A 20,580-nucleotide genomic window follows, 5' to 3' on the forward strand; every position below is an offset into this window, starting at 1 on the left:
AGTCAGCCGACGAAGAAAAACTGTCCGACGGACGACCGTCGGCTTGGTGTGTTCCTGCCTTAAATGTGTTAGATCTAGTCACTGTTCTCCACCGGAGCGGCTCATGTCAGTTTTGTGTTTCTTTTCCAAATGCCGTGTCATGCGCGAGATGTCGTAAAGGACGTGTAGAACCATCTCAAGGATGATCAGAAGAAATGGACAGCACCTGAGTTGAATATTATGAGTGTTACAGCAAAGGGTCTGGATATTTAGGACCATGTGATATTTCAGTTTTTCTTTTTTAATAAATCTGCAAAAATGTCAACAATTCTGTGTTTTTCTGTCAATATGGGGTGCTGTGTGTACATTAATGAGGACTTAAATGATTTTAGCACATGGCTTTACCCACTGTAACCAAACTATCCACTCAACTGATAGATTTGGATGGCGACATGATAATTCCCTCTACGACAGTTTGAAATCCTGGTGTTCTCATTGATTCCAGTCTTTCATTTACTGATCACTTTGGTACAAGACTAGTAAAGACCATACATGCCTTTGTCACATCTAGATTACTGTAACTCACTTCTTCTTGGCCTTTCAGCTAAAAATATAAAATGATTAAAATATGTTCAAAACTCTGCAGCCCATTTAATCACTCACACAAGAAAGAATAAACACATTACTCTAATCCTCTATCACCTTCATTGACTTCCGGTTTCCTTGCGTATAAACTTCAAGCTATTAAATCTCACTTACAAAGTTCTCCATGACCTTGGTCCTACATATTTATCTGACTTACTTCAGCCTTATGCTCCTGTTCGCTCCTTACATTCTTCTGGTGTCGGATTGTTAGTCACCCCTAGGTTTAGTCAGTGACTATTGGAGCCAGCAGGTCTTTTATTGTTGTGGCTCCCAGGTTGCTCTTCCTCAAGACATCCATGAAGCATCCACCCTTCTCTCCTTCAGAAACCTCTTAAAAACAAGTTTTTTCCTCTGAATATTACTCTTCAGCTCTCGATCTGTAAATTGTACTTTATTATATGTTATTTGTTTGTATCCCTCTTTGTTTGTATCTCTAACCTACTTTGTAAGCGACCTCTGTATTTTCCTTTCATCCCTTGGTATGTGTGTTGTTTAATGTTGTTTATTTAGTTCTGTTCCTTAAACTTGTCTTTGTAAAGTGACCTTGGGTGTTGGAAAGGCGCTATATAAATAAAAATTGTTATTATTATTACAGACAAACCATTAAATGGAAAAGCATTTGATCACTGGATTTAGAGAAATCATTTCAGAAGTCGTTGTCTTTGGAAGGCTTTTTTTTATTTTCAAACACATTTTTATTATTTTAAAAATAATTTTAATTTGTTAATTTATTTAATAGCCTTTCATTAAACTTACAAACCCCCCGCAGCTCCATCATGATCCCCAGTCTGGGAAACCCTGACATCGTGTAATATTTATACATTTAATATTTGCACTTTATGTTGTTAATGATCAAGAATGGAATATATTTTCTTTCTTACTTATTTTTATATCAATATGGTTAGGTCAAAAGTAATCAAAAAGTGGTCAGATTATATTGCCTGAAATGTGTAATGTAATGAATTACAATTTTTGGTGGTTGTTATATATGATAATAGTTACAAAACCGATTTTAATAGGATGGTATATTAACATTATATCAGCAATTTATGTAAGCAATAAGGTACGAGAGGCTGGTGCTGTATCGTGAATAATCACAGATAAAGGGCGTTGTAAGGCACGATGTGAAGTGGAGTGATACAGCACTAGCCTCGATAACAGCAGAGTCATATAAATTATTTGTATATTGTGAGGAAGTGGTTAAATATGCCAGGATGCAACACTGTGTGGTAATATATTGAAATGGATATGAATTTAGCCTGAGAATACAGAAAAAAATCAAAAGTAAACCTTGCTTGAGCTTGGAATTAATTAAATTTTTAATGAATATTTTTCCAATGCTGCACAGTTTTGCCTCAAGGCCACATATACCAAGGGAAAATGTGTGTTTCTTGGTGCTAATTAAGTCCATTTAATGAAGAACAATTGAGTCAAATATTACAAATGCTTTTCAACGTGTAATTAAGTGGCCACAAGCACATTTAAGGTTATTGGACAAAACATTTTTACAATGAACCAGTTTATGTTGCATTATCTATGAATATGTTTTTATTGGGGATTTCATTTTTTTTGTAACACCAGAATATAGTTCATCAATTAAAACTCCCAATAAACACGTTTTAATTAGTGAAGGCCAGGAGGGGATGATGTTTGCCTGTTTCTTTATAAATCACAGATTTTTCTCCTTTACCGGATTAAACAAAAGAGTGAAATAAGCACAATCAATAACAATCAGTTTTTAAAAAGCTGCTATTATGTTAAATGTTGGTAGTTGTTGTTCCCATCAACTCAAGAATAGCTCTATACAGCCCAAGGCTAATGTGCTCCCTGAAATCACACTCAGTGCACTTCTCAGAAAACCAGACCATCATGTATTGTTGTTGATGCAGACCACAGCAATCACTGCCGTTGAAGATGTCAAGGTGGAACAGTCAGAAATGTAACAGCATTGTACATCATAGAGTCTAAGCACGGAGAGAGGGCGAAATACACTGCAGTATTTGTCAGGATCAGGTCTACTGAACCAACAAGAACACAGCTTTATTATTCTTATTTTTAATGTTCACACAAGTTTCAATCTGTCTGCTTCAGTTTTTTATAAGTGTACCTCTCTTGGTAAAACAAATGTATGATGACATAGCCCATTAATTGATGCTGTTGTTGTTGTTTTTCCTTAAATGTGCATCCGCGGTAATAGGCTATGTGTGTGTCCTGGTATTCCCTATGTAGCTGACGCTGATGGGTCAGCTGTGGGTTATGTATGACTTTATTAATTTTCAAAAGGTTGTTTATTTTTTGTGATTTGGTGATTGTGTATTTCACTTTATGTATTGTACTTTATAATTATGTATTGTATTTTATTATTGTTAAATTCGGTTGTCTACCAGCTGAATGTCATGTGACTCTTCCTGATTTATTTCACCTGGAAGTTAGAGGTGTGCGATACCGCTAGATTTGGTATCGATCCGATACCAAGTAAATACAGGGCCAGTATCGCCGATACCGATACCAATACCGATACTTTTTAATAATTAAGGTGGATGCGTCTTCAACCTAAATCTAAATGAATTTTCATGACTTTTAATTTGTTTTTGTGATTTGCATTTTGGGTTATTAATCAGTACTACAAAAGCTTTTGTTCAGAAACAACTTTTGGTTACTTCTGTTTTATTTAAATAAACAAAGTTACAAAATGATTAGTTCACAAATATAAAAAATGTAAAAACAAATTCTCTTTTCAAGTAGCATGTTAACAAAAAATGTTTCTCCTCTTTAGTGCACTTCTTTTCAGGATTTTTTTCTTAAATAAACAAAGTCACAAAGTTTTACTTCACAATAAATATAAAAAATGTAAAACAAATTCTCCTTGTAATACGATATAATGAGTACAAAATAACGTTTCTCCTCTTTAGTGCACTTCTTTTCAGGGTTTAAAAAAAATAAAATAATCATAAATAAAAACCAATTACTGTAAATACAAAATATAAAAATTAAGCAACACCCAAAGCCTTCAGTTGAAAGAAATACTCCCAGAATGCCCTGTGGTCCCTGTTCCCCTGTGCAGAAAAGAGGTTTTGGTTAGAGGTTTTTGTTCAGGAACAGAATCATGTTCACATTTTTTGCCTTTATTGCAGATCGCCTGTGACTAATTAACTGTCCTGCCTTTGAAAAAATCCTCTCAGCTGGCATTTGCGTTGCCTGCGTTGTAACTGCTGTTAGAAATGCGCGCCTGACTGCTGGTGGTAGCGCTAGTGGTGAGGGGAAGCAGTGTCGAGCACGAGCAGCACTCTTGAGAGCTTGCTCTGCTCTGTGACAGCAGCAGCATTTTGACAAACACGGCCAGGTCGCATAACGAGAGAAACTGAAACTTAAGGATCGATATTTTCACGTTGGTATCGATCAATACCGATACCAACGTTGGTATCGATATTATCGATATTAGTATCGATCTGCCCACCTCTACTGGAAGTATTGGCGCCAACAGTAAGGCGATGCATGAATTCAGACAAGCATGTTAGTGCTCCTGACTATTCTACTGCTGGTTACCAGGCATACACGGTAAAAAATGATAATATTTTGTATATTCTTTATTTGATTTGTGGTTTAGTGGTGTTGTGTGTAAGACTGTGTTTGTTGTTTTTGTTTGTGTTTAGTTTTCACGGTGTTCCATAACAAATAAAACGCATGGACACCAGTACTTTGGAATCGTGGATTGTTTAATAACCAGCCAGTAGTTACAGTGAAAACGTGGCCTATCCACCTTACCGAGGTTGGCGTCGATCCTTCGGCTTCGGTGTGCGGCCTGCCACTTCTGGGTTTCTGTGCACGGGCTGGCTACCTCCTGTGACGGACTGTTACAGATTTCAGCGTTCTGTTTGGCGTTTGCATCCCGTGGTGGACTGTTACAGATTTCAGCGTTTCGTTTGGCGAATACCTCCCGTGGTGGACTGTTACAGATTTCAGCGTTCAGTTTGGCGATTGCATCCCGTGGTGGACTGTTACAGATTTCAGTGTGCAAATTCTACTGCCGGTGGAGGATCTTTTTACACAGCCTTGATCCATTTGTTCATCCCCAGGTCAGACTGTGCAATATTTAAAAGCTATCTTTGGTAAATGATGGATGGTTTTACAAGTTAAAATGAAATGGTTATAAGATATAGATGCCCAGGACTATAGAATAAATAAATGAATACATGTCATGGTGTTAACTGGTAGTAGTTTAAGATGATATATTTTATGATTATTCATTTATGTATCAATTTTTATGTTTGTTAAGGAAACGTTTAATGAGTGTTAAGGGCATTGATCCAAGTGTGGATAATCAGTCTAAGAGTGTTTTACTGTTAACTACTGCCATTTTATTACTCATTTTGTACTAATTGTTAAAGTGCAAATTCTGAAAAGTGAAAATGTCAGTTCAGGGTGATCTAGCTGAGCAAAATGATTCTCTATTACAAGAGCAAGCTGTTTTAATTGTTGGGTTTGATACACCAGAGAATGAGATGATAGAGGGTGTTGTGAAAGATCGCCATGCATCATGTACAACATGCACAGAGAAATCTGAGGCAAGGTTTAAAGAGCTTAACTCTGATTTGTTGAAAACAAATGAAATTAGAAAATCCTCTCGTGATAAACGTTTAACACCAAAGATGCAGGAGTTAAAAGAGAAAGAACTGGCTCAAAAGGAAAAGAAGTTTAAAAATGCATATGAAAATTGGAAGATTCAAATCAGAGATGTTCGTTCAAAATTAAAATATGAGTGCTCTGAAAGTGAATTGTGTGACATGATGGATGGGGTTGAAAAGCAAGAGTTGGAATTGAGAGAGTTGTATGATAACATGCGACTCCAAGCAGCACCAAGCCAAGAAATTAGGAGGAAAATTGATGCATGTTCAGCTGTAACGGCAGACTTGGTGAAATTAATGAGGGTACGCTTGGTGGAAGATGGCATGGAGTTTGACGCTGAGGCTGAGAGAGCAAGATTACGCATGCTACTGGACTGTGAGTATGCTAGGTCCATATATGGATCCACCGTTTCTAGAGCCACAGTTATTAGTAATCATTCTAAACCCCCATCAGAGTCTGCAAGCATTTCAGCGAAAAGAGCAGAGACTGCTGCATTGTTGGCTGCAAAGAAAGCTGAAGTAGAAATGGAGGCTGACATTGATGCACAAAGACAGCAACTGAAGAAGCTTGAAAATCGCAGAGATATTGAAGTTATGGAAGCGAGGCTTCGAGTGTATACTGAGGAGGAATCAAGAGTGAAAAGTCAGCAGTGTGGATCAGCATGCAGTGATATGAGCATCCCTAGACCATTTGTTTCTAACACATCATGTTTGAACCAGCAAGTTACAAAAAGTGAAGTATCCTTAGTACAAGCGATACAAGGGTCAATGGCCCTATCTCGACTTCCTACTCCAGAACCCTTTGTATTCTCTGGTGATCCATTGAAGTTTTTAGAGTGGAGCACAACCTTTAAGGCTCTTATAGAAGGACGCTGCTCAAGTCCAGCAGATAGGCTGTTCTATTTACAGAAGTATATTGATGGTGAAGCAAGATCAGCTCTGGAAGGTAGCTTCTATAGGAAAGATGAACAGGCCTATCAACAAGCATGGGAGAAGTTGAATGCCAGATATGGTCACTCTTTTGTAGTGCAACGTGCCTTCAGAGAGAAACTTAATAGGTGGCCCAAGATTGGGGCGTCAGAGTATGTTAAGCTAAGAGAGTTTACTGACTTTCTGCAATCATGTAGTGACGCTATGCCGCACATTAAAGGTCTTCAGGTGCTGAATGATTGTGAGGAGAATCAGAGGATACTAACCAAGCTTCCAAACTGGGTGACGAGCAGGTGGAACCGTTATGTCACAGAACAGCTAGACCAAGATAAGGATTATCCAAGCTTTAGTGAGTTTGCTTCATTTGTCTCAAAGGAAGCACGCATAGCGTGCAATCCTGTGTCATCATTGCATGCATTAAAGATGTTTGAAGAGAAGCCACCTAAGGAGATAAAGCGTTCAAAAGCAAACACATTGGCAACTACTGCAGAGGCTTTAGATGCAGCATGTGCTACGGCCCAATCCAGTAATATTATTGAACCGAAGATTACATTGGGTAGCACGAATTCAGTTAAATGTATGTACTGTGATGAAAGTCATTTTATCCATAAATGTCAAAAACTGATGGAGAGAACTGCGGAGGAAAAGAGAAAGTTTGTTCTGGAGAATAAGTTGTGCTTTGCATGCTTGAGAAAGGGACATGGCTCTAAAGACTGCAGAAATAGGGCTGTGTGTGCTGTATGTAAGAAGCGCCATCCAACCCTATTGCATGAAGACCGTCAACCAGAAGACCAGTCACCTATACAGAGAGCCTTGCAGGCTGAAGAGAATACATCTATATCATGCTGTGTGAATGGGGGAGAAGGCGGTATAACGTCTATGATTGTTCCAGTATGGGTGTCTTCATCTAACTCAGAGACTGAATTCTGTGTATATGCCTTATTAGACACTCAAAGTAGTCACACATTCGTCAATCAGGAAGTGTGTGAAAGCTTGCAGGCATCAATGGAACCAGTAAAATTAAAACTTTCCACTATGATGGGAAAAGACTCCATTGTGGAGAGTCAGAGAGTAAGTGGACTTAGAGTTAGAGGATTTTCTTCAGACAGTCCTATCTGCCTGCCTCCCGTTTATACAAGGGACTTCATTCCCTTTGAACGCACACATATTCCCACCTGTGAAACTGCTATGAAGTGGAAACATCTACAAGTGATTGTTGATGAGATGCCTGCACGGATGGATTGTGGAGTTGGTCTTTTGATTGGATATGATTGCTCTAGAGCACTGGCACCTCGACAGGTAATCACTGGCAGGGATGAAGAGCCTTATGCCATTAAGACTGACCTGGGCTGGAGCATCATAGGAGGAACACCACAGAGTGTGAGTTTCAAGGATGTTACTGGTTTATGCCATCGTATATCAGTCAAGGAGCTTCCCCCTGTGACACCTGCTGCTGTTCTTAAAGCACTTGAGTTGGATTTTGTGGATACTCAGTTAGGAGAAAAGAGCATATCACAGGACGATGTTCAGTTTCTGCAGGTCGTAAAGGAAGGTGTCCATCAGAATGACTGTGGGCATCTTGAGATGCCCCTTCCTTTTAAAACACGTCCCCATCTTCCAAATAATAAGAAACTTGCATTAGGACGGCTGAAGTACCTTAAGAGAAAAATGGATAAGGATCCGCAATTTAAACAAGATTATATGAAATTCATGGAAGGTGTCTTCAAGGATGGTGATGCAGAAATGGCAGATGAACGACCAGATGTGGGAAATGTGTGGTATATTCCACAACAAGGTGTTTATCACCCTAGGAAACCAGATAAGATCAGGGTAGTCTTTGACTGTTCAGCCAAGTATGAAGGTACTGCCTTGAATGACCATCTATTAACTGGACCTGATCTTACTAATGGATTGACTGGAGTGCTTTGCCGTTTCCGTAAACACCTGATCGCTGTCATGTGTGACATTGAGAAAATGTTTCATAGATTTCATGTTATTAGAGAAGACCGGGATTATCTGCGGTTCCTGTGGTGGGCAAATGGAGACACGGACATAGAGCCCAGAGAATATCGTATGAAAGTACACCTCTTTGGAGCATCATCCTCTCCAGGCTGTGCCAATTATGGCTTAAAGTATCTTGCCAGTATGAATGAAAGTGAGTATCCCTTGGCTGCTAGTTTCATCAGAAATCATTTCTATGTAGATGATGGTCTCATAAGCTTGGAGTCTGTTGAGGTGGCAATCAAGCTGGTGAAAGAAGCTCAAGCCTTGTGTGCTAAAGGAAAGCTGCATCTTCATAAATTTATTTCTAACAACAGAGAAGTGCTGGAGTCCATTAGTGTGTGTGATCGTGCTGCTGAGGTGAAGAATGTTGACTTCCATCATGACTTTCTTCCAGTACAAAATGTCTTGGGAGTAAGATGGGATGTAGAGAGTGATACTTTCACCTTTAATGTTACTCTTGATGAGAAACCTGCCACACGACGTGGAATTCTCTCCATTGTGGCTTCTGTTTATGATCCATTGGGGTTCTTGGCTCCATTTGTTGTATCTGGCAAGAAGGTGCTGCAAGAAATGTGTCATAAGGGCATCGGTTGGGATGAACCATTACCCTCTGAGTTGAGGCCAAGGTGGGAGAATTGGTTGAATGATTTGCCCAACCTTGGAAAAATACAAATTCCAAGATGCTTTACACCTCCAAACTTTGGAAAGATCTTGAGAACTGAACTGCACCACTTTTCGGATGCTAGCAGTCAAGGTTATGGTCAGTGCTCCTACATCAGATTGGTGAGTGAAAGCAAAGTACACTGTGCCTTGGTGATGGGAAAGGCGAGAGTTGCTCCCGTAAAGGTTGTCACTATTCCAAGATTAGAGTTAACTGCAGCGGTGATTTCTGCAGCTGTGAGTATTATGCTGAAGGAGGAGCTGGCTCTTGGAGTCGACAGAGAATATTTTTGGACCGATTCACAAGTAGTCCTTGGTTATATCAACAATGAAGCTAGACGATTTCATGTCTTTGTTGCTAACCGTGTCCAAAGAATTCGGGAGACCACTGATCCAAGACAGTGGTATTATATCAATACAGGAGAGAATCCCGCTGATCATGCCTCAAGAGGTCTCACGGTAGACGAGCTGATCAATTCAAACTGGCTCACAGGGCCCAGATTCCTTTGGGAGAAAGAAGTAGTTGCTAAACAAGGAACATCAGAATTGTCGGTGGGAGACCCTGAGGTCAAAGCTGTCCAAGTATTGAGGACTGAAACCATAGTGCAAGTGGATTTTCAACAGCAACTATCACGATTTTCAAAATGGTCTACAGCTGTGAATGTTATTGCCCGAATCCAAAGATTAGTAAAGAAGTTGAAGACATCAGAACCTTTAAGTGTGGAGGAAAGAAGGAGGGCTTCATTCACTCTCATTCAGCTTGCACAACAGGATGCCTTTAAGGAAGAATTGCATGCATTTAGCCAGGAATCTGGGAGGCTACCTCGTAACCATCCTCTGTATCAGCTTGATCCATTTATGCAAGATGGAATAATGAGGGTGGGAGGACGATTAAGGAAGGCATCTGCACCTTTTGAAGTACGGCATCCAGCAATCCTTCCTAGTGACGGTGTTGTCACATGCCTTATTCTGGCGCATTATCATCAAAAAATTCAACATCAAGGTAGGGGGCAGACTCTAAATGAACTGCGAGCCAATGGCTTTTGGATTATTGGCGGCAGCAAGGTGGTAGCCCAGTATATACGGCAATGTGTTCCTTGTAGGAGAGCTCGTAGGCCACCAGAACAACAACGGATGGCAGACTTGCCCCTTGACCGTATTGATCCCTCCCCGCCATTTACCTATTGTGGCATGGACTGTTTTGGTCCCTTTTACACCAAACAAGGTCGTAAGGTATATAAAAGGTATGGTCTCCTTTTCACTTGTCTCTGTTCAAGAGCTGTTCATATAGAGATGTTGGAAGACATGACAACTGATGCATTCATTAATGCTTTACGATGTTTCATTGCCATCCGTGGAGCTGTCAGACATATCAGATCAGATCAAGGAACTAACTTCGTAGGGGCAAAGAGCGAGTTGAAGAAGGCCTTAAAAGAAGTGAGTGAAGAGAGAGTGGCAGCATATCTGGCAACTAAGGAGTGTGATTTTTGTCTGAATGCACCCAGTTCAAGTCATGCTGGAGGCGTCTGGGAGCGGCAGATTCGAACCACTAAAGGGGTAATGAACTTAGTTCTGGCACAAAGTGTTGGGAGATTAAATGATGCCTCTTTACGTACGTTCTTTTATGAAGCTATGTCTATAGTCAATAACCGTCCCTTGACAGTAGATGGCCTCAGTGATCCTACAAGCTTGGAGCCTCTTACTCCAAATCACCTGCTTACCATGAAGTCATCTGTTCCACTCCCTCCTCCTGGTACATTTGTCAAAGAAGATCTTTATGTAAAGAAACGGTGGAGGCAGGTGCAGTATTTGTGTGAACAGTTTTGGAGTAGATGGAGGATAGAATATCTCACTAATATCTCTCTCAGGCAAAAATGGCACACAGCAAGACGGAATGTGCAAGTTGGTGACATTGTCATCGTAAAGGAAGAGGAAGTTCCTCGTAATGAATGGAGGTTGGCTAGGGTCCTTGAAGTTTCCAAGGACAGTGATGGACTGGTGCGGAGAGCCATGATACAAATGGGGAATCGGGGGTTGGGAAAAAGGGGTGAACTCCTTACTAAACCCTCTATTGTCGAACGCCCGATCCAAAAGTTGGTAGTTCTTGTAGCCAAAAGTTGAATAAAATAAAATAAAATCGCTCTATCACTTTATTAGAATCTTAGTCCTATTGGTATCAGTTTGTATCTTGATCATGTGTCGATTTTGTGTTGTTTAATATTGGTTAATATTAAATTATGTAATTTATATGGTGGACAAATTTGTTCATTTTAGTTCAAGAATATGTAATTATGAACTGTGGGGTTTTGAATCATGTTGGTTTGATTTTATGTATTGTGTCGATGAAATTACCATTGATTATGTGATTGTATTTATGATGTAGTAAATCAAAGGTAATTTGGTGGGAGTGTAGCTGACGCTGATGGGTCAGCTGTGGGTTATGTATGACTTTATTAATTTTCAAAAGGTTGTTTATTTTTTGTGATTTGGTGATTGTGTATTTCACTTTATGTATTGTACTTTATAATTATGTATTGTATTTTATTATTGTTAAATTCGGTTGTCTACCAGCTGAATGTCATGTGACTCTTCCTGATTTATTTCACCTGGAAGTATTGGCGCCAACAGTAAGGCGATGCATGAATTCAGACAAGCATGTTAGTGCTCCTGACTATTCTACTGCTGGTTACCAGGCATACACGGTAAAAAATGATGATATTTTGTATATTCTTTATTTGATTTGTGGTTTAGTGGTGTTGTGTGTAAGACTGTGTTTGTTGTTTTTGTTTGTGTTTAGTTTTCACGGTGTTCCATAACAAATAAAACGCATGGACATCAGTACTTTGGAATCGTGGATTGTTTAATAACCAGCCAGTAGTTACACCCTACGTTATGGGGACCAGATGTTCCCAAAAGTAGGCTTTTACTGGTAAATTCTGACCTCCTGGGGACTTGGAAACCCAACCTGTGTGTGTGTGTGTGTTTGCAAAAATGCCTGAAACTGTTTCATTCAGTTTACTTATGCTCTGAATCATTTGGTTCGGTTTCTCACATTTTGACACAGGGGTGTCAAAACTTGGTCCTGGTGGGGAGCCGCTGTCCTACAGAGTTAACTTGCCTCAACACACCTGTCTGGAAGTTTCTAGTATGCCTAGTAAGACCTTGATTAACTGGTTCAGGAATGTTTAATTGGGGTTGAATGCCACAAGACAGTGGCCCGGAGAATGATTGGACACCACTGCTGTAACATAACGGGACACCTTATAAGACATAGACAACAATTTGAACAATTTATGGGTAACCAAAAACTCATCTGCTGTCAATGTGGCTCCAGAGAGTGTGTTCACTTTTTGCTCAATCAAATGAACAACTAAGTTCTCAGGTGCACACTTTTTAAACTCTTCTAGTAACATGAGCTCTTGCAACTGCTCAAGGCTTGTGATGTTATTAGACAGACACCTCTTCTCGAGTTTTCTTCTCTCAAATGAACTCTACGAATTTGTTTGGCTGGTTTCATTACATTTCGGCGTTGTCTGTCTTTGGGAACTAATTTGTGCACTGTCAACGCAACCGTTTTTAGTCTCAGATTGCTCAGGCGGAACATCCCTCTTGTTACAAATGGTCCCCCTGGGAAGTTTGTAATTACCAGGTGGGAAGTTGTGTTTACGACATCAGGTGCGTTCAAGAAGTCACTTTCATCAGAGCAAGATGGAGGTGTACCTTCTCCTTATTAACTACACAAAAATACAGCAAGGTTTTTGAAATCTACTTCTAGAAAATGAATGCTTTTTGATGTTTTTAATTAATTTATGAAGCCATTGTAAACTTTGTTACATATTATATTATTTTTTATTACATTATATTTTGTGCAGGGAATTAGCTTATTTTGTTGTAAATAAAAAAAAAAACACAATGTCACTGATACATATTGTGGCTATTCCACCATGTTTCTCACTGACACGCCGAGCTTCCCAATGGTATTACAGTACGACTTTGTGGTGGCGTTCATGTGCGTTCCACTCTTAAATGGGTCAGTGACATGGCGGGTCATTTTTTTGTCCAAAGGCCTTAATAATAATAAAAAACAAAGATATGACATCCAAAGTATGTAAGGTAGTACAACTAGATCTCTTTTATCAAATTCAAACGGTTTTAATTATATTTTGTTACATATAAAGGTGTTTTAAAGATTTTGAAGTGTCAAAAGGTCATTCGGTTTAACCGCCCAAAGGCCAATACAGCCATTTCATGTGTGATTAAAATATCTTAAAATGTAATAAATGTATACATTATATATTCTGGCATGATTTTATAACATCATTTATCATCAGTGCAAAACGGTAAAATGTCATTTGGAGTAACCAATATAAAGGGACCATTTTGGATCAAGTCATGCGGTCAATATCATGTGACAGGATGTGACATCATTCAGTCACCTGCAAACGACCACATGGTCATGAAACAAAGTAACTAAATCTCTTTTAACTGTTTGAAAAATTCATGTTTTCTCTTATACACGTCTCAAAACATCAGGTCATTTGATACAACCGCTATAAAACATGGAAAATGTTGTAATATATTAAAACTTGTATTAGATATGAAATGTTTAATTATCCTTTTGAGCTAGATATCAGCCTGTTAGCATTGTTTGAAGGTATCGTCATTCGGTAAAACCGAAATTTTGGTTAAACCTAATGAATTTTTTTGTTACAAATTTTCTTCATCTTGTAAAAAATGACAAAAGCACTGGATGGACTGATATTTTACGTGCGATCCACAGTATGAAACAACATTTGATGAAGCAGTTTTTGATTGTGTGTGTGCGACTTACGAATGAACAAGGCATTTAATACCGCAGGTAAAGGCAATTTATGCCTATATAGGCTATCCGATTCAGTATCAAAAAAAGAGTATTAAAATATGGGGACGCCATTTTGATGGAAAGATCTGTGCCCCAGTCCTAAGGAAAGGCCTGAAATGGTCCTAGATATCGGGATATCACAAATTATCATTGTGAAAATCTAAAACAGTTTCAGGCACTCAGCATTATTGCATCATGTATTCACGTGCGCGCTCAAATTAATAAAACACAAAGCCACTTAATTTATTACAAACTAAACATTCTCAGTGAGCCTGAGTGCCTTGTGCGCCAAAATTCACGTGTTCACACTCGCAGCGTTTCCTAGAACGTCACTGAACCATGGTTCAGGCTCATTTTCTGTGGTAACACGGTTTACACATTCATTATGATTCTTGACATGAACCCTTTAATTAGTTCACATATGTTCAGATAATTTCCTCTCAATAGAGTTGCCTTTACACAGCCAGAGGAAGTTTGTTGTCTATAGGTGTTGCCCTTATAATGAGCCCTCATTAACAAGCATATGAAATTGAAATTATAAATTCATAGACAATTCTGCAGGCGTGTGTTGCACTGAAGGGATGCTATGAAATTGCAAGGCAGTTTTGGAGCAACAAACTTGTTTTGTCCTGTTTTTTCTGCTGCAATCATGAGAGGAAATGGAGCACTTCAAATTTGTTTTTTGCAAATATTTTTATACCTGGTTTCAATAACAGAAGATGCTCATAAAAAGGGGTGGGGGTGGGGGGGGGGGACTGTTTTACATCCAAATAACCTCTCTTTTCAAAGGTTAGTGTTGTTGTTCTGTACAGACACACACACAATTTGCTATGACCAACTATGTTCATATAACCTACTTAGTGACAATAAAGGACATTTTGTGGTGCTATTTACAGATTAATTAAAGATTTAATACACCATTACGATTAAAGAAGACAACATAAAACATACAATATCAAAAACAGCACATACACGTTTACACTGACATCAAAAATAAGAGTTGTGTTTCCAACAAAAAGCATTGATCTAGTTATAACATGATTAAGAATAGCACATACAAAAATTTTCAATGACTTTACAATGCAAAATGATTTTATAAATAACGTAATACAAGCAAGTCACTTGTGAGGTAGAAAATGTGACATTTATACGGACTTAGGAGGAAATTGTGAACATGCAGAAACTGACATCATGGTTATTATAGTTAACAAACCATAAAAAAAAATTGTCACTTGAAAAAAAAGTTAATATCACTCATTTAGTTTAACTTAATGTACTAAAATAACTAAAACCGCTTTGCCATCACAGGAATAAATTACATTTCAAAATATATTCAAATAGAAACAGTTACTTTTAATATTACAATTTTTCCCTGTATTTTTCATCAAATGACTGCAAACTTGGTGAGCAAAAATGATTTTCAAAAACAATATATATATATATAAATGTCAAAGATCAGTAGGAAGTGTAGAAGCCCTTGCTTTGAATGACTTCAGCACATCTGCAGCCACAGGACATCACACATTTCTCACATTGCTCTGGTGTGATCTTGGTCCACTCTTCTTCCAGTCTCTTCCACAGTACGGGTTTCTGAGTCAAAACTTTGTCACCAAGGATTTTCAATTGGGTTTGGCCACTCTGGACCGGCCATTTCATTATTTCAAAGTTCTTAGCTTCAAGAAACTGCTTTACTGTTTTGCATTGTGACAGGGAGCATTGTCTTGCATAAAAATTGCGGGCTCGCAGGGAAGAAACCGCATGTTGCTGATGGAGGTTCTGATAAAACATTTGCATTCGCCCTGCCATGTAGCTATATAAAAGGCCCAACTCCTGCTGCTGCTGCTGCTGCTGCAAAAAAAAACATCACCTATTCCTCCTCCATCTTTAAATGACTTCTTTACACACTCAGACTTTCCCCAGTTTGACGCAGAACATAATGTTTCCTATCTGACTCAAACAAATTAAACTTTTGACCACACAACATGCTCATCAGAAAAGGTTAACCTTGCATTTTGAACACTGCAGAGTAGGCTTTCAGTCCGAATTCTCTTATACGGCAAGTCACTGTATGCCAAGACAAATCCTTACCCTGTTCAGAGCTTTACTGGCGAGAAATTCCAGTTGCAGTGTTGAACCGATTCCAAATTAAGAGTCTTTGCATTATCCTGTCCTCTCATGCATTCGTCTTACGTGGACTTGAATGAATTAGTGTCATTATAAAGCTGCTTCTATAAATCACAGATTAGGAATGACCAATTTCTCTTGCAATGAGTCATCTGTTAGGCCTTCATCAGGGTTTCAGTCACCTTAGAGAGGCTCATCATCTTGCAAAGTCAGAGAAAATTGGAAAGTTATCCTAACAGGAATGCTTCAAGTTAAATAGGGTTTGTCAGATAATTAAGGAGATTAGCACCATGTGCCAGATTAATAACAATAACTGGGAGGCATCTGAAAGTGTTCTCTGATTTTGATTTATTTTTTCCAGACGTCTCATTTAAAAGGTTAGTTCACTCAAAAATGAAAATTCTGTCATTAATTACTCACCCACATGCCGTTCCACACTTCTAAGAATGAATAAATTAAGATCTTAATAGAAATCTGAGAGGTTTCTGTCCCTCCATTGACATCCTACGCAACTACCACTTTCAAGTGCCAGAAAGGTAGTAAAGACATCATTAAAGTAGGGCTGGTCGATATATCGCATGCGATTGTCACGCGCATTTCATCAGTAAAGCCGGTTCCCTGATTACCGCTAAATCGCCATCACCTGCTTTCAAATGGAGCGGCATTTAATAGACAGAGCCGTAGATCATTGACAAGCTACGCAATATCGCATTCATTATCGAAGGCGATTCATCTGTGATATGAACGTGATATTGCGTAGCTTGTCAATGATCTACGGCTCTGTCTATTAAATGCCGCTCCATTTGAAAGCAGGTGATGGCGATTTAGCGGTAATCAGGGAACCGGCTTTACCAACACGCGTGACAATCTAATGCTATATATAATATATCTATATCTATCTCTCTCTCTCTCTCTCTCTCTCTCTCTCTCTCTCTATATATATATATATATATATATATATATATATATATATATATATATTTTTTTTTCAAAATGCTGTGTAATTATAAAGGTGAATTAAAATGCAGCCCTATTAATGAGCAAAACGTTCGGATGTTAAACGCACTATTTACGTGTGGCTGGGAGCAGGTATTTCTTTCGTACCAACTAACATTTGGAAAATACTAATATTTTAATGAATCCGAAAATTTACGCCAGAACCACTCTACACACGATTTACACAAAAATTCGTTATGCTCGTGTTTCATGAATGAGACCCATTATGCGCAGTAAAAATAAACAATGCGCACCAGAAAACATGGAGGAAAGCGCTTTTGAGTAGGCTATCCTTTTGAGGACCGGTTCACAGGGACACGTTTACTTACTGGAGTAGGATTTTTCTGCATCTCTGGTAAGATAGGAATCATGATGAAGTGTGTTCTTTAATTATTAAGTGTGCAACGGATCGCAGTTAATCCGTGATCCGTACGGATAAGGTCCAACGGTTCGGTGATTCGCGGATTAACTGCTAAATTTAACCATCATAGAGTGTAAGTTTATCATTTAGAAGTGTTTTGTCTCACCAATTAACACATTAAAATGATTTTAAAAGCGGAAGAAGAGGCGAAAAACGAGACTCGCGAGCTGTTATCAGTGCGCACAGCGAGAGAGAGAGTCAGACAGCACTGGAACACAGTTTACTTATGCTTAAATGGACACATAATCATGTCAAAATACTTGTTTCGGCAAGAATTCTCTCTGTTATATCATAAGTGAACAGTTGAGGAAGAACCCGGATGTGTGTCAATTATTCAGTCCGTGCTTTCCTTCTTAAAGTGACAGCAGCCTAATATTCTTGCTGTTGTCTATGTCATTAATGTTAGTAAAAAACAAACAAAAAAACTACAATGTTTGAGAGAAAAGTAGATAGTGAGGAGAGCAGTCAGGAGGAAAGTGATGAAGACAGCTTTTAGGATAAATGTATCGTGTAAAGTGTGAGTACCAAGCAACATCATGCTCCCTTGAGAACCAGACCATTGTGGTGCTCTCGAACGCGCGTTGGAGATTAATATTTTGTAAATAAAGTGGTATATTATGTTATTTTTTTTTGTGCAAAAACAAAAAATAAAAGTGAGGTTAAACCACTGGAGTCCCATGGATTACTTTAATGATGTCGTTACTACCTTTCTGGGGTTTGAAAGTGGTAGTTGCGTAGGCTGTCAATGGAGGGACAGAAAGCTCTCAGATTTAATCAAAAATATCTTAATTTATCTTTATTAAGTCTTACGGGTTTGGAACGACATGAGGGTGAGTAATTAATGACAGAATTTTAATTTTTGGGTGAACCAGTATAAAAGTTCTGTATATCAGAATATATTTAACTTATGAAATATGTTTAAAAAAGGGTCCTTCAACTCCTGTTAGGATCACTTCAAATAGGACTAAGCATTGAACTTAAAATTGAGGAAATTGACGGTTATTCTCTAATTTTGATCTCCCCTGCATATCATACCAACCCTATAAAGCCCTATTTTACAGAAAACATATGATTGTAAAAGCCACTGCAAGGCAGTAAATCACTGTGATGCAAAAGTGTTGCTATAATTGAGTTGTGTATATACAGTATATCATATCTTTTTCACTGCACAGAAATATGACAAGGAAAATGTGCAACACTACAGATCCAATTCTGCAAAACACTTTATAGACTTCTTTTCAGCTGCATGCTCATTATAGACACACAAAAAAATGTCTTCAGCATGACTCAGTGCAGTTTCCCAGGGTTTCCTGGTGAGATAATAGTTTCAATGAACAGCCACGGTAACAGGCAACAGCTCCCGGGAGGACTGGGACTGCTGCGCTCCGTCAGGGGCCAAACGTAGACTGACGCTCCCGTCGGCCGTTCCCGGATCGGCCCGGAAGTCTTTGTGCACTGGACGGATGGCTACGATGAATTGTCTTTTGAAGGTCTCACTGAGCATGATGTAGAGAAGCGGGTTAATGCAACTGTTGGCGTAGCCCATGCTGATGGCGATGTTATAGGCGTAGAGGAAGGCGTAACTGGGCCGCTGCACGCTCAGATGTGCCAGTTGCAAGATGTAATGAGGTGCCCAACAAATAAAGAATGCCAGGCATATGGCAACGGCCATCCGAGTGACCTTTCTAGTGCGCACGCGAAGGCTGTGCTGGGGAAGCGGGGCGACCGTGGCCGCCATGTTCTGGAGGATCTTGAAAAACACCACGCAAATGATCACCAAAGGCAAAGCGAACGCCAGCACGAACTGGTAGAGAGTAAACCAATAGGTGTCTGTAGCCGGATTGGGGAGGAGCAGAGCACATCCAACCGAACCGTCTCGCAGGGGCATGAGGCCGGCGTACATCCACACCGGCGTGATGGACAGCAGCGAGAGGATCCACACCAGGCCGACGACCGCCACGGCCACGCACGGAGTGCGAATGTGGTTGAAGCGGATGGGATGAACTGTCGCCAAGTATCGATCTAAAGTCATGACTGTTAAAATGTAGGTGCTCACAATCTGGCTGTTGGAGTCCAGCGCTGTGATAACGGTGCACATGGTGGCACCGAAACACCAGGAACCGTTTCCCACCAGCTGGTGAATGAGGAACGGCATGCCTAGGAGAAACAGAAGATCTGCAATGGAAAGACTGAAGATGAAGATGTCAGGCACCGTCTGTTGCGCCCTGAACTTTGTCTTTTTGACGATGGTGTAGATGACAATGCAGTTGCCTATAATGCCGACGAAGCAGATGACACCATAAACGCTAGGCATGAGAACATTGTGATACTGTTCGTCAATGTCTGCAGGAAACAAAAGAGAAACTTTAGTGTTTTTAGTTTTAAGTAGGTTTCAAGTTACACAAGTTTGGGGGTCAGTAAGGTCAGATTTCAAGATTTCAATTTCAAATCAATTCTGTTCTTTTGAACAAATGTTTTCAATATTGATAATAATCATAAGAAATGTGACACTGAGTGGAGTAATGGTGATGAAAATTCAGCTTTGACATCACAGGAATAAATTACATTTTAAAATGGAAAACTTACTTTAAATTGTATTAATATTTTACCATATTTCTGTTTTTACTTTATTTTTGATCAAATAAATGCAGTCTTGGTGAGCATAAGATAACAAAAAATCTTACCAACCTCAAAATGTTGAACAATATGTAAAATCTTTTGACTTTTGACTATTAAATTTTGCATTTGACTGTTGTTCCTGGTAACTGCTATTTATTTATTTATTACATAACTGTGCTATTTTCATATGTCATGTGCGCTATGGCATTCTATGGTCTCTATTTTTTTCAAATCAATAAACTAAATTCTACAGTTTTTCGATACTAGCAACAATATTCTTTCAGTATTTCATGTCTGTGTATTAATTTATGTTGTAAGTAGCCATATAATAAGCAGGGGTATTGTACAGTCAGCCGGTCTTTATCACACAATAAACATCATGTCTGGGTTTGTTCTGTGGTAATGACTGAACATTATCCGTGCCATTATCCCTGTGAGTCATGAGCTACACACAAGCGGAGAACCACAAATTAATCTAATTAACAACAACAAAAAACACACACACACACACACACACAAAATACTAAGATTGAGACTTTACCCTTAAAATTACTTTTGATGGTCAAACCTAATAATATGTTTGACCTGAATAAAGCCTGTTAATATGCCACATGACACACATTTAGGTTGCTTGAAAACATTTTACCTGCATTTAAATGTTGAGATGAATTAAACTCATCACTGGAGTTGTCAGTGCGGGTCACGTTGAAATCCAT

The 20,580-nt window shown here is 39.0% G+C and overlaps 1 protein-coding gene across 1 annotated transcript; it reads right to left on the reverse strand.

The window, feature by feature from the left end:
* Window positions 1-18,572: 18,572 nt before the first annotated feature.
* On the reverse strand, window positions 18,573-20,580 carry mchr1b (melanin-concentrating hormone receptor 1b). The gene is made up of 2 exons (XM_067372545.1): window positions 20,511-20,580; window positions 18,573-19,588 (listed from the first exon to the last, which is right to left on the reverse strand). Exons 1-2 carry the CDS (start codon window positions 20,578-20,580, stop codon window positions 18,573-18,575), a joined length of 1,086 nt encoding a protein of 361 aa, XP_067228646.1.

This window comes from Chanodichthys erythropterus, chromosome 3 (assembly GCF_024489055.1).
Source record: "Chanodichthys erythropterus isolate Z2021 chromosome 3, ASM2448905v1, whole genome shotgun sequence".
In the NCBI taxonomy this organism is placed as follows: Eukaryota; Metazoa; Chordata; class Actinopteri; order Cypriniformes; family Xenocyprididae; genus Chanodichthys; species Chanodichthys erythropterus.